Genomic DNA, 18,433 nt, shown 5'->3' with positions numbered 1-18,433 from the left:
AGATCCGGCTGACTCTGCCTCCCGAGTGCTGGGATTAAAGGTGTGCGCCACCGCCGCCTGGCTTTTAAAACCCTTTCTGTAACCAGTATCTTCCTCAGCTTCCCTGCCTAGGTAATCACATCACTGTCACTCTTATAAAGCTAAGCTTTGATACCACCTATTTTAGTTTATGTTACTAGTGGGTAACTTAACATTTTTTATTTTATGCATTTAAAATAACCCACACATCCCTACTTTTCCTTAAACTTTTCTATTTACAAAAAAATTGTACACTATACTTTATGAATTTATAGTGCTATGTGGGGGTAGGTTAAAATATTTATGTTGGTCACAAAGCAAAATTCACTTCCTGTAGCAAAATTTGTAAATAGGTAAATCTGCTTAAGCAATGACTGGGCAAGAAATAAATCACGGATAACTATCTATATTTTTTAATATAAAATTCAACAAACTTAAATGAATAGCATGTCACCAGGCTACCCATGCCATACAGGATGCAAACAGAGGTCAGTGTGCTCTCTCCTTAAACCCTGCCATGCTGTCACACATCCCTGAACTTGTCTTTGCACAGTACTCTCCCTTGATGGAGCCAGGGGGAAAGGGCATGGGGTGCCACACTAGGATTGCAAGCAGCTGGACATGTCTGCTGCACTGCAGGTCACATGGGGAGAGGAGTGCCTGGAGTGCCTGGCCACCCAGAAGAAAGGCCTCAGATAAGCAGTCAAAACCAGAGACAGCCAGCTTCCCCCAAGCCAGTAATCCCAGTGCTTGGAGAACAAAGGTTTTTTTTTATACTTAACTGGAGAAAACAACAGAACATAATAGTTTAATGCCTTTACTGGTCATTCTAATTATATTTTCAAACAGATTTGAGTCTTCTCTTTATGCTGATCTCATTATTTAAGTGGGAAGTGGATCCCAACATTCTAGTCAATTTAATATCTGAGACTATGAAATATTCTTCTCAAAACTATCAAAGAATGTACTCATAAGCAGGTACTTTTCTAATACCCACGTCTATGCTAACCTCTGGCCTCGCGAACTCAAGTGTTAATAAACAACAAACATATGCTCTATCATATGCAAACCTTGCAGGTCTTCTGTCTCGGATACTGCTTTGTCCACAGATGTACTGTCCACTTGGGAAGGTGCTACAGATTCTGATAAAAGTGACTGATTTGATACAGGGCTAGAAAAGCAAGAGATATTTTTATTTTTTTAACATAAAATTTTAAAAATTATTTTTCTTCTTTGATTCTGAAATAGGGACTTATTCTGTTTCCCAGGATGGTTTAAAACCCCTGGGCTCAAGAGAACCTCCTGCTTCCTTCAGTTGAGTTTCACTGTTCCCAGTAACAGTTTAATTTGAAAAGGTCACCTTCCAAATATCCATAATAACTGAAGGAACGTAGTAAGTACCACTTACTATAGAACACAGAGACACTCATAACCTAACATAATCATGAAGGCTTGGAAACCACAGGCTAATCTGGGTCTTAAGTTCATGCTTTGGAAACCAAAGCAACAGCATATATATGTAACAACCACCACAGGAACACTAAATGAAAACTAGAAAGATGCAGTCTTGCTTCAGAAATTCTAAAACAGAATTAAACAGAGTGGTGAGTGTCTACTTTAGATTTTTAAAAAGGAACCATAGTGAAAAAGTAACAGCCTGATTTGTAAGGGAACAAACAGACAAGTCTTTCCGGCCCTCCCCCTTCTTTCTCTTGTCTAGAAGGGTCTCAAATTGGCAGTGTTGTTGAGCCTGGCCTTGATCTTGATCCTCTTGCCTCCATTTCTTAAGCCTGAGATTACAGGCATGCACCAGGATGTTCAGAGGCTAAAACATGTACTTCTGTATGCATTCCTCTATCTCTGACTTCAGAGCTAAAAACAAAGTGTGTGTGTGTGTGTGTATGTATGTATGTATAAAACACTGAGTATTACCTCATGATAAAAACAAAAAGAAACAGAGACAAGGTTCTTCTGATTCAAGGCACTAATACGTGTAGACCATGGACTGCAATGTGAAGAACTAACCCGACACTGGGCTAGATTAAAGGGACTGCAGCACCAGGTCAGGATGTAGTTAAAGAATAAAGAGAAAGATGTCTCAAAGGGGGATTAAAGACTTGGAAGATCTCTCCCTTGACATAAAAACAGCAAAAAGCATCTTGTAACTAGTGAGCAGCAAGCAATGAGATACAGTGTTAGATCAATAGACCCTGCAGTGGCTTTAAAGTGCTCCTTAACGAAGTGATCAGGAACAAAAGACCAATACTCTAGTTTTCATCAGTCTTCGAGTTACCTTTCAGATGGCATAACCTTACCCTGGTTGCAGAGATGAAGACGTAGACTCTAGTGCTGACTGAGCGTCTGGGACACTGCTGTCTGTGCACTGTACTGGTAACGATTCAGACAGACTGCTGACAGAAGCTGCTGCAACACAACCACACTGCATGTTAGTAATTCCAACAGCCCAAGACCTGATCCAAAAGCAACATGCAAGATCAACTGCCCACAAAACATAGTATACGCATTTTCCTTCTTTAATTTACAACTTTGTAATAATTTGCTGATGGGGAGAAAACTTGGGGGGAGTGTACTAGTGGTTAAACTTAGGGACTTGTGCTCTACCACTGAGCAATACCTGTATCCCCCACCTCTTTTAAATGTGATTCAGTGATAGGAGTGTAGCACTGCACACATGAAGAACGTGAAAGGGGGTATTGCACATATCCCATGTGCTTGTCACCAACACTGCTGGGCTTTAGCTGGATCACTTACCAGGAGGGCTTATTCTACCACTGCTACTGTTCTGTCTTTGAAGGTGTTCTTTATAGCATACTGAACACATGCCATTTGTACGAGGGTTGCCATAAAATCCGCAGCCAGTGGAGCAAAGCATAGGTGCTTGGCTGTGATTAGTTTCTTGAGCCATGTTCTTCTGTTGTACCCCTGAAATTTGCAAAGAATAAGAACTTAATACACGACTTCAGTCTTACATCATCCAAATATCTTTTTATAATGAAAGGGAAACCACATATGTGCCCTTTCCCTAAGTACTCTATGGTTGTTCCTAAAAACAACAAAAGTAAAGAGCAAAGGATACTTGGTAACTTCTACTTCAAGCTACTCTATATAAGCAAGTCTGTGCTGGCTCAGAAACAATAAAACTTCTCTAGAGCAAGGGGCCTCTTTCTGAAGAGACTGCACCAGTCAAAGATTAACTTCATTTTGGACTCTTACAATAACCAGCAATCACTGAGTTTTACTGTAAGTTATACTATTTAATTTCTAGCTATTTAAATTTTGTTCTAAGTCCACATTAACTTGTGACTCATTCTGTTTAAAAATTACAGCTGAATGTAATATTCATTCTGGTAACAGTATGTAGAACTGGGCAGAGTGCTGGTGAAATAAGAAATGAATTCAATCATTTTGGAAGGCAATTTAGCAATTCACCTCAAGAGCCCTGCTAAATTGCTCTCTGAATCAATCACTGCTTTTCCTTAAGGGTCATCTATAGAAAAACATCTAACGTATAATTCAAAACAGAACAACGAATGCAGATATGCTTCGCGGGCTATCGTGGTGTTCATAACCTGACAACACCTCAAATGCCTAACATTAGAATAAAGGACTAATGACAAAAAGTATTAATGAAGGAAAATTCCAGAACCAGTAACATTATGACTTTCTCAGAGAAAAAAAATGTTGCTAGTGAAAATGTACAGCAAACTTTATATACAATTTGCTGCTGACCGCTGCTAAAGGAGCAGCTATGAACTATAAAAGAGCAACAGAAAACATATTCAAGAATAGCAATGCTAATTTTTTTCTGATATGTTCCTTTTTGCATTAGACTTTTTTTTTTCAAATGAAGATACCACTTGCCTAATTAGGGAAAACTTTTTTACTTTTTAAAGTATTGGTAATTTTCAAGAGTGAAATTAAAATCTAATGAGACAGAAACATTAATTCCAGCAGCTGGGACTCAGAACTGTTGGGAAGCACATGGAGCTGACCGTCAACCCAGAAAGACAGAAGGACTTCACTGCTACCTCTCCCAGGAAGCACCTGGCTATCTGGCACAATCAACCCTTCGGAGCAAACACTAGAACAGGCTATTAAAAAGAACCCCTTACTACAGGCACACCCTTGTGCATTACATACCAACAATAATAAGACACACAAAACAGAAAACACTTTGTCACTGAAACTGCCTTAATTTGGTAAACACCTAAGGAAAGCATTCACTGTTCATAGGAACCAGAGTTTGCTCTATCTCAGTATTTTGTAGATTGCTGACAGAGAAGATGTACCAAATTTAAGAACCAAGAACCCTTTATCTGGACTATAAAAGGAAGCTGCAGGCCTAGCATCTCCCATTAGTACTGTCCTAGCCCGCATGCCGGAGCACTCCTTTAGTCCAGCACCTGGAGACAGAAGCAGGCACATTTCTATGAGATCCAGTCCAGCCCGGTCTAAAAGGCAAGTTCTAGGCCAGCCAGTGTTACACAGTGAGACCCTGTCTCAAAATAAACAAATGAATAAAGAAAAAAATGTCCTAGTTCTGTGTGGTAATGCATACCTGTAATTACAGTTGAATCAAGACAATCCCTAGTCACCAATCTGAACTACACGGAGTTTCAGGCCAGCCTGGGCTACCTATACCTAGAGTGACCATGCCTAAAAACAGGAAATCACAAACAACAGACTATGTCTCAGGCTGTTGATAGTATTTAGACCTTTAGCTAGAAATACGACCTGAAGTTCTAATAAGCTCCCTTTTCACTGCATGACAAGTTCTTTCGGGATCTCATCCTTGCCAGAGTGTATGTGTGAAGCACATACTGCATCAGTCATCTCTCTTCTGTAGATTCACATGTCAACTAAAAGACAATTCAAATGGAAAGAAGCTAATATAAAAGTCTGATGGCAAGATGTTCCAGAAGGACGCTAATCTATTGCATTTTCTTTTGTGTTTGTTACTGTGTGTGTGCAGGTGTGCTGAGGCCAGAGGTTAAAACTAAAACTGGGAGACTTCCTTGGTCACTTTCTACCTTGTGTTTAAAAACGTATGTCTCACTGAATCTGGAGTTCACCAATACAGCTAGGCCGTCTGTCTGGCCGGTGCCAGGGATCCTTCGGTCTGCACTTTCACAGCACTGGAATTACAAAAGTATGCTGCAGTGCTTGGCTTTTTATGTGACTGTGGGGGATTGTGTATCAAACACTTTATCCACTGAACCACCTCCCTAGCCCTGTACTCTTTTTTCATGTTTGTCTAGTTTTCTTATCAGGATGACTACTCATCATTATAATGCAGCTGGGATTCATCCAGGTAGCCTGGCTATACCAAGTCCAGGTTTTAAGCTGGCAGTTTTAAAAGTATGGTGCGTGAGACCCTATGGAGGTCAGTATCTATCACCTGAAGATCAGCATTAACCAGTTATCTGCCCTAAAACAAACATCCTGCCAATGATCCTTAACAGTGCAAAAGTAGCGGTGTATTAACATCCAAAGCCTTTCAATGAGCCAAACAGGCAGTGGAATAAACCATACTAGCAGACATCATCAAGCTACACCCAGAGCAAAAAGCAATTTATTCATTAAATTTTGCCTAGGCACTCGTATCTTATTTTCTTTGAGACTGAGTTTTCTGAGGCCACAGGCATGTGCCACTACATAATTTTATTATTCTGTGTGATCAACTGAAGAGGTCACCTATGAAGCATTTCTACATTCTGGAGAAATATAAAAGAAAAAAATGGTTGTGCAACTATTTCAATTGTGAAGTGATTGAATTATCCTTTTAATGAACAATTTTATTTGAAAGAATGACTGATGAACTGGTGATTCAGATATGATTATATGGCCGACATTTCCTTAAAAATAAAATAAATGCACCTGCTACACCAAAACAATCAAACAAAAGTAGTCTCTGCCAAGGACAACATTCATGCGTTCAGACAGAAAAGGGCTTAACAAATCTCTAATATTTTGAGTATTTTAGTAAAATTATTGGTACTATTAATAGAATGATTAAATGATACTGAACCGATCTTTAAAAAGCTCTGTAAATCAGTGAATCAAGTACCGAATGTATGACAGTACAAAAGATCCATTCAAACTGAAAGACAGGCCAACAGAAGACAAAGAGGTTTTATATGATATCAGGGTCTTAGCTGCAACCATCCCTGAAGAAACTTTGAGATACTATTAAAGAACACCACCTTTTATCATCTAGAAAGGTTTAAGACATTCTTTTCTCAACTACAAGAGCCCAGATTTTCTTTACAGACCTGTATTATGTTAAATCCTCAGCCAATTATGAGAATCTTGTTTTATTAAGCCTATTACTAAAAAAAAGTGTACAAAGGAGTAGATGCAATTTTCCATTAAAACATTTTAAATGAATTAGTATTACATTTTCTCCTCAGTTTTACTTGTCATATGAAAAATAGCACAACACATAATATTCATTAGAAAAGCTTTTCATGGTACTCATCAGTTTGAGAAAGCCTAAGATTCTGGACCTAACACTGAGAATACACTGCTGCAGAATGCACATTTCTCAACACAGGCCACAGCACTTCAAGAGGGCTGACACGGATTCTTTTGGGAAGAGGAACAAAGCTGACTTACTCTTTTGTGTACAAACAGACACACAGTATTACCTCTGGATGTAAAATTTTATCAGTGGAGACTACATGGGACACCTAACAAGGCCCTGAGGATAGGTAACGGAGTAAAGACAACTTAGAAACAATCAGGTTCAAATGTTACTATGCCATATTTCTAAGCAACAGGTTAAAAAAAGATAAAACAAAAAGATAAAACAAAAGGAGCTTCCCCCACAATAGATAAGCATTTCAGTGTGACTGAAAAATCACAAAAACCCCAAAGAGAGAAGGGCGTACTTCTACAAAACGCAGGTAAACAGACACAGACAAAAGAGAGAGGGGATGCATTGCTATGAACACTCAGGTAAACAGACAGACAAAAGCATGACCATCAAGCTTTCTTATCACAACATTTAACTTCAAGACAAACATTAAAATTCTATACCATCTAATTCTAGCTATTTCCTAAGCCAAACTATACCCTGCACAATAGCAAACTGACAATAATTTTTCAGAATTCAAAAGATACAAGGTATTACACAGGTATATAAAAACATTCCATCTTATTTATTCATTTTCAAAACATTGAAAAAGTAACTTTTGTAAAGATTCAAAATTATCAAAAAAAATAAGTCACAAAAGTTAACAATTCATTTGAAGGCAACGGCACAGCAAGAGTCCATGGGAACACCAGAGTCTGCCCTCACACCACACTGTGCTTTTTCTGGCAGGTGAGTTTGCAAGGCATCAATCTAGCACTGAAACGAGCAGGGAGCAAAACAGGTAGGGGAAAAGAAGAGGGCAGATAGATTCTTCCTGTTGCACTGTGGGACTCCACAGCTAAAAATCCAGGAGAAAATGCCAGGCATAAGCTCGAGCACTGGCTAGCACGTACAGTAATAAAACAGCCCATGAAAGTGTTGAAGCAGTTCTTCAGAGTCAAATACAGCCCATCACTCCTGCTCGCTAATGCTTCAGTCATTCGGAACTTACTGTGGGACTATTGTTTTATCCTTATGCCATTTATCTCTAAACAACTCTCCAAGACGGTGCTATGAGACCCCCAGTTTAAAAATGAGGAAAATAATACTCAAAAAACTCAGTAACTAGTCCAAAGTCACATATCTGGTAAACAGACAGATCAGTCTTTTTATGTAAAAAAAAAAAAAAAAGGCAATCTATAGTATCTAAAAATAAATCTAATTTTGAAATATTCATGAATTTTTATTATCTGCATTTAAAGACTAGCTTAAATTTACGCAATTGTTCAGGCTTAAGATAATATGCAATTTTAACTAGCTGTAAACAACTGTACTCAAAGTTAATTTTTTCTTTATGTATTTTCCCTAACGAAGTCCTTATCTGTATAAAAATTCAAAATGACATCATCTGAAAATGCCAAAAAAATTCATTACTATTAAAATGCCTATAAAAATCAGCAATGAATGAAGACAAAGATGTAATTATAAGGGCATGCCTTTATTTCATTTCTTATAGTCAAATCACCAACCAGTTCTAGTGATTTCATCTGGGAATCTCTCATGTTACTTTACTTTCCATCCTTCACACTGGAGAGCAAGGGTGGGGGTGTTTTTAGGCGTCTCATGGGCACAATAGCGGCACTATTTTTAATATTTCTGTTTTACTACCCTGCTTTCAGTCCACTGACTTTAGTGTTCTTTGAACACTTAGTCTGAGTTACTATATAGTAACTGTCCTTGAAGAATACTCAACCAAGCATTCATGTTCCACATAATGTACCTAGCTCAGTCTACTTTCCAGGCAAAGTATACCATGTCAAATGAGAACAGCCTTGGAGTCAGTCAGCAACAATGCAGTTCCCAACTTTGCCATTTCCGTGTTTGGAAGAGCCTGAATAAGTCAGTAATCTACCCTAGTGTTGATGCTCTAGAATACACACATTACCTATGCAAGAGATTAAATCATGCACATAGCCCACCACACAGCTAAAGCTTCTCCAACTCTACCAGTCCCTTGCTTTATGTAGACTGCTGAGAGCTCTTGCCGCTCCTTCCCTGTAGATGCTGTCTGCTATGTCCCAACAGTCCTATTTCAAGAAGTCAGTCTTTCTTGAATTCCTCAGAAAGCTGCATATGGCACTCTTTATGATGCTTCAATCTTACCATAGGGCAATCTAATAACTCACTTTCCATCTGTACGAAGAGTCTTCAAATCCCTTTTATGCCCACATGAACCCTACATAGTATTTGCTGACTAACCACATCTCATTATTGTTGAAAGTAATGTGGAAATGTGATTTAGAACAGAGCAGTTAAAAGATGCATGCCCCATTGTTTTCCTGACTTGATCTAAAGGAAACTAGATAGAAAATTTACAGTCACTCAGAGAGCTGTAAAATACCAACTTAATCTTATTCGGCCATGTTTGGTTGGCCAGCACATATTAAAATTACCTACTTGTTAGTCTTCAGAACTTGGGGAATGTTACATAGAAGTTTCAGACTTCCAAGAAAAATAGGAAGACCTCATACAAAGTGAGCTCATGTTCTCAACACTGAAGCTCGGCTAGGCAGGCCTGAACTCTAGAATGCCCTCTGTGCCTGCCCACTTGGTCCAGTCTTCTTGTTATTTTTCAGATTTAAAACATAGTTTTTATTAATTCTTTGAGAATTTTGTACAGAATGTTTTGACCATGTTCACCCTCCTTCCCCCAACTCTTCTGAAGTCCACCCCACTCAACTTTGTGTCGCTCCCCCAACCCTATTAAGGCCAATTTGTGCTGGCCAATATTCTTGGATGTGTGGCCATCCACTTCATGGTCAACTTCTCAAAGGCTATATACTCTTTGGGCCCTTCATCTCCTAGCAGTAGTAAAAAATACACACACACACGTGTGCCTATATAAGTACATGTACTTCATGTATGCCTGGGGCTGGCAAAGGCCAAAATAAGACATCGGATCCCCTGGAACTGGGATTACAGATGACTATGGGTGCTAGGAACCAAATCTGAGGTTTTGGAACCACTGAGTCATCTCCCCAGCCCCTGACCAGAGTTTAGGACCTTACTAGTAATTTCCAAAGGAGTTGAGTAGTGTGCACACACATAATGTAGCAAGCAATTAAACTGTTAATCAGTGCTATAGTACAAACTCCTTAATGTCCCTCCACTCTTTTTCTGAATTTTTTTTTTTTTTTTTTTTTTTTTGGAGAGAGTCTCACTTTGTAGCTCTGGCTGGCCTGGAACTCACTACATAGAGGAGGCTGGCCTCAAGTTCAGAGAGATCATTTCCTTCTATCTCCTGAGTCCTGGGACTGCCCAGCTCCCTTTCATTAGTCACCAGAAAGCTTAGCACCCAGACATGGCTAGTTCTCTATTACTGTATAAAAGGAAATGGAATCTCAGAAGGCTGCAAAGAATAAAGGTACCCCCTACTATAATTTTTAATACACGAACCAAAGATCAATTAGTGGCCAATCTGACACAAAGTAATTTCTCAGAGTTCTGAACATCAGGATCTTTTTTGTAAAGATTTATTTGTTTGTTTGTTTATTTATTGTGTATACAACATTCTGCCTCCATGTATGCCCACACGCTAGAAGAGGGCGCCAGATCTCATTACAGATGGTTGTGAGCCATCATGTGGTTTCTGGGAATTGAACTCACGACCTCTGGAAGAGTAGTCAGTGCTCTTAACCACTGAGCCACCTCTCCAACCCAAACAACAGGATCTTTAATTCCATGAGTGAAGATCCCCCCCCCCCCTCTCTCTCTCTCTCACACACACACACACACACACACACACACACACACACAGTTGGGGGGGTAAGTGGTATGCAGAGATAAATAGGAAGGTCACAAAGCAAACAGAAAACACACCTTGACAGAAAACTCTTGGGAAGAAAGCTGCTCACTCTGATGAAAGAACAGGGACTTAGGTTAGAGTTCCTACTGTACTTGTTGTAGGCTTGGTAACTCTCTGCATAGCAGTCCCCAGATCCCTATATGTCGAGTTTTCTTTCCTGCTGTTGCTTGCACTGAAAGACAAAAAGGCCATTGAGTCCTCCTAACATATGGGTAAAATCTTTAAAAATATTTTCCTAGAAAACATACATCACATCATTCCTACATGCTAACCACATCAACATAAGAAGTATATTATAAACCCCACTTGCCTAGCTACTGCTACTGAAAGTTTCCACAGGCCTGAACAATAAATCTCATCAAAAGGGTCTGTAACAGCTAGACAAGGACACATGCCCTCTGCGAGTTCAAAGTCAACAAATGGGGCAAGGTGCAAGTGGTCAGTGTATGTGTGTTCATGCCTGAGTACTATACTCAGTAGTATCTCTTAAATTTTTGTAAAGAAATTAATAACATCTAACATTGTGGGACTCAGCTATGTTCTTTATGTAACTGTTTATTCTCATCCCTATATAGTATGCTCCATGGCATAAAAGATTATCTCATGTAGATGGGGGTTTTGGAATTTTCTTATATCTATGACTTCTACAAATACAGTTGTTGGGAATATTATGTAACTTTTGGTTAACATGCATTCATACTTTGGCTCAGTACATACCTAAGAGTAGAAAAATTGGATCATGGTATGTGGATATTCAACTTCAGCAGAGACCACCAGTTTCCCAAAGCAAACACAAATGCTTACATGTTCCTAGCAGCATAAGTCTCAGGCTATTCTTTGATTCTCCCTACACTGGGCTAAATGATGGCTCCAAAGATACCCATACCCTAACCTCTGAAACCCTATTTCCCAAATAGAGTAAGAATCTGAGGCCATCTCATCCTTGATTAACCAGGTAAGGCTTAGGAGAGAGACACAGCAAGCTCTAAGATGTTCAGTTGCACTTTCATTTCTGATTTCTGGACTCTAAAATCAAGAGAATTATTTTTCTTTGCTTTTTACTACTTTCCTTCTATTTAATGTCCTTGTGCCCCCATGCCTTACTGCTTCACCATCACTGGCACAGCAGAGGGCATCAGCATGCTGACTGGCTACTGGGCATCCTCTTCTGTCTTCACTGTCTTTTCTGTTGGATGATTCCACGCCCCCGATTTTGCCTACTATGTGCCCTGTCTTTTCCATTTTTAATGCAGCTTAATTCTATTGAATGTGTGTTCCCTGGCTGGTGGCAGTGCTTTAGGACGTTGTGGAACCTTTAGGAAGCTGGGCCTGCGGAACAGATTTCTGGGGGCAAACCTTTGAAGGTGATACGAAGTCCCTCATCCTGGGCTTGCACTCTTTGCTTCCTGGTTTGCTGTGAAACAAGGGGCCTATAACACTTTCTTTAATAACATGGACTTCCCTACCATGCTGGACTGAGTCATCTGAAACTGTGAGCCAAAACAGATTTTTCTTCCTGAAACTTCTTTCTGTCAGATATCTCATCACAGTGAGGTAAGTTAACAATGCCCTCGTATTGTTAGGTGCTATTTAATAAACTATTGTCTATTTCAAGATCATGAAGATATTCTATACTTTTCTTCTAGATTTTGTTATTTTATCTCTTATTGGTGATTTATATGGACTCAACTTTTAAAATGTAAAATAAGGCAGGACTGTATGCTTTAGGCATACATAACTACCTCAAAGACACTACTAAAAAGACCGTTCGTTCCTTGCTGCGAGGCACTATCAGCCTGTCCATATGCTTGTCACTTTGGGGAAGCTGGCTGCCACATCATCAAGACAGACCTATGTGGTAATCAGTTGGACCTCCAGCTAACATGCTCTCAAAACTGATATTGACTCTACTACTTTTCTTCAAAAAAATAAGTCAGTACTTACATACATAAAATCACTCAATACCCCCTTTATACAAAAGGCAGGAAAATACACTCAGAGCTCTCCAGTGGCTGCCTCATTTAGACTTTCATATGCTTTTCAAAACAACACACACACATACACACACAAAACCCCAAATATAAAATGTGATCTGTAATACACAAGATCCGTGCCTATAAGCCCTCTCATTTCCTCCTCTTTGACCTTCAAGTTTTTAAGTCATCCAACTACCACTTCCAGGCAGTCAGAGCAAGGAGTGGCTTTATCTCTTCCCTCCACATCTTTATCTCCTTCATTTCTCACAGCCAACTTAGTTTACAGTCTTTGTGAATGACTGGCTTACTTAAATTCTTCAGTAACATCTTTTTCTAAACCTCTTGGAATTTGTACAATGACTTTATTATAGATGTAGATACTTTAGGATTCAACCTAACCATTCTGGCCACTACTGGCTACAGTCTACCCTCTAAACCAAGCGTGCAAAGCCAACCTGGTTTCCCTGAGACCTTTTCTGAGTTTAGGAGATCAAAACTACTTTCATGATATTAACAACTTATAGCCCTAGGTAATATCATGTACCTGTACTTCTTGGTACTGAAAAGCTGGAGCAATAGGATCACTTCCACTTAAATTCAAAGGCAGCCTACATAACATAGAGAAAACCCCATTTCAAAAAAAAAAAATACCAAGTGTAGCACAGAGACAGTATAACAGTACTGGGAAGGCTGAGGCAAGATCAGACAGCAAGTTCCAGCACAGGCAGGCTGCCTTGTCTCAAACAATAAAACAAAGCGTGCGTCTTTTTCTGTGTCGGCATCTGCGCCAGCAGTAGAAGAGAGGATTAAACAGCTGACACCTTAGCAGTGGCACTGAGAAGTGAGAAGTGAGGAAACATTTTATCCCTAACCCTTAACATTCTTCATTTTATGTTCTGTAGGCTCTCCTAGCCCAGGCAGGCCTATGCAACAATTTAGCTTCACATTTAATCTTGCTACCATCCGCCTCCGAAGTGTTAGAATTGCAGGCATGTGCTACTACTCCAAAACTGTTGCTGGAGATGGAACCCTGGGCTTCGTGCATATTGGGCAATCACTCTTCCAACTTCACTATATCCAGAACCCCTGGAAAGGTCTTATCTCTTCTTAAAAGTTGATCTTGTAGTGGCTAAAGAGAAGTCTAGCTGTTTGGGCATGTTTCTCTGACGGAAACCATTACAGAAAACCATAACCAATCGAAATGCAGAATTGTGAAGTCCCAGTGGGTACACCTATAAAACCTTCCTGCCCCTAAAAACTCAAGGAACATTGTAGAAGACAGAGCAGAAAGACTAAAGAGCTAGAATAGTTCTATCGGCTGTGAACCCCCACAGGGATCACACACCAGATATTTACATTACAATTCATAACAGCAGCAAAATTATGGTTATGGAATAGCAACAGATAATTTTATGGCTGGCAGTCACCACAACGTGAGGAACTGTATTAGAGGGTCTCAGGATTAGAAAGTTGAAAACCACTAAATTAAAAAACCAGAGAGTTTGTCGTGATTCCTAGTAATGTCAAAAGCTAAACCCATAAAGTCTCCATGACTCCCCAGATAAGAACTGAATAAGGATGACAACAATGGACATGCCAGAATGCCTCAACCCTACACAAAGAATTAAGGGCAACTAAGAAATGGTGAGAGTAGGACAAACAGGCTTCCCTAAGAGAGAGCACACCAGTTGGTTACTGGATATCACATGGCCAGCTCTGAAACCATAAATACAAGAAATACCATATACACCAAACAGGCTTTATTTAGGAATGGATAAGTGTGTGTGTGTGTGTGTGTGTGTGTGTGTGTGTGTGTAGAAAACAACTATCAATGAAGAGGCCATAAATTTGAAAAGCAAGGTGAGGAGTAGTAATATGGGAGGGTTTGAAGGAAAAGACAAGGAGAAATGATGTAATTATATCACAGTCTGAAAAATAAAAGGGAAAAAATGCATATCTGGTGCTTGTAAAGATCAGGAGAGGATGTTGAATCTCCTGTAACTTAGAATTCGTATGGCTGTGAGCCACTGTAGTGGTCTGAGTGAGAGACTATGGCCCATAGTCTCATACTTGGATGCTTAATCACCAGGAACTGACACTATTTGAAAGGGTTAGAAAGACTAAGAAGTGCATCATTGGGGGTGGGCTTTGAGGCTTAAAAAGCGCGTGCCAGGCCCAGTTTGTCTGTCTCTGCCTCTTTCTTGGCCTTTGGATCAGCTACTGTTCTAGTACCATGTTTGCCTCTATGCTTCCATGCGGCCCACCAAGATGACAATGCACTAAACCTCAGAAACTGTGCGGCACCCACTTTAATGTTTTCTTTTACAAGAGTTGCATTGGTCATGGTGTCTCTTCACAGAAGAACAGGGACTAGATTAGCCAGCATAGGGGACTGCTAGGAACTGAATCTGAATAGTTTGCAAGAGCAGCAAGTGATTTTAACCACTGAGCTATCTCTCCATCCCAAAACAGGAGTTCCTAATAAAACAGTAAAATTATTGACTTTATTAAATCTTTGTACAGATTCTGCTTTACTTCCCTTCAACCCTTCCTTTATAAGATTTCTGGGATAATGGCACATTGGAATAAAGCCTTCCTCATAGTTTCCTGCCCATATGACACAGATAAAAGTCACCTTTTGGACAGAGTTAAGTTTCATGACTCCTTTTTTGGAGAACAGGCCTGCTGGGGGAACAGACACCTACAAACCCAGAGGGATTGTTACAGCACAGATGTCTATAATCAGCAGTGGTGCCCTTCAGATCAACTGACAGATGAAGGATACACAAATAACCTGTCAGTGAGGACAGAAAGAATGAAGACAGAAAAGGGAAACACCAAATTCAATACACAAACCACTTTCCCCTAGAGTTATATCTGAAAATACAATAGACTGATGTTGGCAAACTTTTCCTCTAATCACTAACAATAAATATCAGGCTTTGTGGGCCATATGGTCCCTACTGCAACTCTCAAGTTCTACCTTGGTATTACAAAGAAGTCACACACAAAAGTTAATTAATGAGTGTGTTAACAATAAAAGTTAACCGAGAAGTATTTAGTTAGTGGACCAGGGTCTGCCAATTCCTGACCCAGGTACAGTGTATCCAGCAGGCACTCAAGAAAAACCCAGAATACTTTCAAAACTTGTTTGGTTAGAAATGTTACTAGGAAAGACACAGCAAGACTCCATGACAGCAAACCACTTTTTCTTTTTTGTTACAGCTTTATTCAAGAATGATACACTGACCAGTGAGTGCTGCCTACTCTTCTGCTGGTCATTATAATGGCAATTTTATGACACAGGTTCTACTTGCAAGGATCAATGTAGAAAGATAAGAATGTGGCTCTATGGTAGGTCATTGGTAAGCATGGGTTCAATCAACAAGGGCAGATATTAATGTTTGATGTTCATGCACCTAAAAAGACAATCTACCTTCAAAATTAAAACATCCACAAAAACCACAAAGTCCTAACAAGTAACCAAAAAATTTAGGAATATAATCATTTTAACTTCACAGAGGTTAAGACAAAAAAGAAGAGCACAGTGGCTGAGAAGAGTGGTAGAGCTCTTGCTGACATGCACAGGCTCTAGATCTGGTCCCCAGCACCACAAAACAAGCAAGTAAAATAAATAACAACATGCGTGGCATTTCCAGAGGCTGATTTTTTTTTTCCAGCAAACATGCAGTCAATTGAAGTAAGGCTAACAAATATCCCGAGAAGACGCCTGACTACAATTCACTGCAGAACAATTAGATAAGCAAGGCCAACTTCATATACAGGGCAACGGTAAAAAGAACAGACTGTCTTAATTTTAACGCCAGCTTTGATTATGACACTGTCTACTAATGCTGAACCCAGACTCCTCACATGGAGGTAGGTGTGATACCTGTTTTTTTCTACAGGGAATTATTTCATCTTACAATTAGAAGGAGCCTTAACGAGCACTGCTCACCACATACTGCCATTCTCTTATGTATTTCATGTTGCTTTGAAAAGAATTCAGTGATAAAAAGGGATGCTGCATGACATCACAGTAGGTAAAAGTGGCTGTTAAAGGAAAACAGTAGGGAAAAAACAAGTCAGATGGTATCTGTGGTTGCTAATCTTCACTGTCAACTTGACTGGATTTAGAATCACCCCACATATACCTCTCAGAGTATCTATTACAAGGGTATTTTAGTGGAAGAAAAACCTACCCTGAAAGTGGGTGGAGCCATTGCATGGATCCCAGATTGCATAAAAAGGAAAAGAAGCAAACAGAGCTCCAGCACTTAAAGCTTTCTGCTTCCTGCCTATGGACACAATCTGACAACTGCTCCACAGATCTATCATCATAACTGTACCCTTGAACTGTCAGTCAACACAAACCCCTCCTTAACTAACTTGTGTTGTCAACTTTTACAGATCATAAAACAAAGCATTCATCCATTCCTTCATTGATTCAATGTGTATTGGCCCAGAGGCTAGCCCTGCTCCAGTAGATGGCCCTAAACCCTTGCACATACTGGTGGTACTAGCAGACTGAGGTGAGTTTATAAAAATAAAAGACACATGGGTGAGATGGTTGGTTCATCAAGTACTGTTTTTCAGTTTGGTTCCCAACAGCCACATCAGATAGCTCACTACTGCCTATAACTCCAATGCTCTCTTCTGGTCTCTATGGGCACCTGTGAGCCTGTGCACATATCCATACAATGACAAGCAACACACACTTGAGAAATAAAATAAGCTACTGACGGTGAGGTGCATGAAACTAGAAGGGAACAGCTGTGTAGAATGGAAGGAGTTGGAAGGGAGGGAGTATAAGCAGATTGATAATTTATTTTCTCTCTTTGGAAGATGGGATTTTGAGACAGGGTTTCTCTGTTTAACAGTCCTGGCTGTCCTGGAACTCCTTTTGTATAAGAGGCTGGCCTCAAACTCACTGAAATCTGTCTGCCTCCCAAGTAAAGGTGTGCATCACCACTGCCCGGCAATAATTTTTTTCTTAAAATATTAAAGTTAAATAAAAATTTAAACTTATATATGCGGTGGTTTGGCACTATGACAGGACGTGTGACCCGTGGGAGTGGGCTTTAGGGTTTCAAATGTGTAAGCCAGGCCCCCCTGTGTGTCTCTCCTCCCGCTGCCTGCCAATCCAGATGTAGAACTCTCAGCTACTCTCCAGCACCATGTGTGCTTGTGTGCTTCCATGCTTCCTGCCATGATAATGGACTACCCCACTGAATGTATTCAAGCCCCAATTCAATGCCTTCTTTTAGAAGACTTTTTCATGGTCTTGGTGTCTCATCACAGCAATAGTAGCCCTAAGACTATATTACCTTTATTTGTATTTTCTGAGTGACCTGAATTGGCATGTGTGTATGGTGGTGGTGGTGGGGACGACAGTGTATGGAAATCAGAGAACAACTCCCAGGGAAGGTCAGTCATCAACAGCTTAGAGCATAATAGCACCATCAGACCAATTATACAGCCACCCTAAGTTTCTCAATGGAGATGTTTTTCATTTAACAGTTTACCAATCCATCCTACATTTTTCAAACTTTACCCCCAGATTAAAAACTGGAGCCAGGCTTGGTTGTGCAAGTCTATAAACTCAGCACTTAGGTGGCTAATAGGCTAACAGGAAAGTCAGGGCTCGTGAACCTGCTACCCCTTGAAAGAAAAAAAAAATGACCAGGGACATAAAACTCTTGCCTAAAAGGTCCAAAGTCCAAATCTTTTGTGTGTGTGCGTGTGTGTGGGGGGGGGGGGTAGGAATTACCAAAAACTGAAAAATCGAAATTATATCACTAACCAAATACTGTAGGACACAACATCACATATCCCTTCCTCCCTCACATATCCCTTTCCCAATCATCTAGCAGTTACACATTGCTCAATGTGCTCCTACTAACATTCTGATAGTCTGCATTACCTACAGTGCTTAGGTCTTGCCAAATTTCTGATAACAGAGGAAATGCCTACGAACAA

At 39.9% G+C, this 18,433-nt stretch overlaps 1 protein-coding gene across 7 annotated transcripts in view; it reads right to left on the bottom strand.

Annotated features, from left to right (window-relative positions):
- The window catches only part of Zfand6 (zinc finger AN1-type containing 6), a 64,527-nt gene that overhangs the window by 11,922 nt on the left and 34,172 nt on the right, over nucleotides 1-18,433 (bottom strand). For 3 of the 7 annotated variants that reach the window (XM_041652050.1, XM_041652059.1, XM_041652068.1), the window contains 4 exons: nucleotides 10,493-10,650; nucleotides 2,791-2,961; nucleotides 2,334-2,442; nucleotides 1,089-1,189 (listed from right to left, as the gene is read on the bottom strand). In XM_041652050.1, the coding sequence (XP_041507984.1) occupies nucleotides 1,089-1,189; nucleotides 2,334-2,442; nucleotides 2,791-2,944 (364 nt within the window). In that variant the 5' untranslated portion in view covers nucleotides 2,945-2,961; nucleotides 10,493-10,650. The remainder of the gene's footprint in view (nucleotides 1-1,088; nucleotides 1,190-2,333; nucleotides 2,443-2,790; nucleotides 2,962-10,492; nucleotides 10,651-18,433) is intronic. The other 4 variants (XM_041652092.1, XM_041652074.1, XM_041652042.1 and 1 more) reach the window with 2 other exon arrangements.

Source organism: Microtus oregoni, unplaced genomic scaffold (genome assembly GCF_018167655.1).
Source record: "Microtus oregoni isolate MIOR12 unplaced genomic scaffold, Mior012 000000F_ref0000247, whole genome shotgun sequence".
NCBI lineage: Eukaryota > Metazoa > Chordata > Mammalia > Rodentia > Cricetidae > Microtus > Microtus oregoni.
The sequence above is the reverse complement of the archived record's forward strand: the minus strand, read 5'-3'. Positions and strand labels throughout refer to the sequence as shown.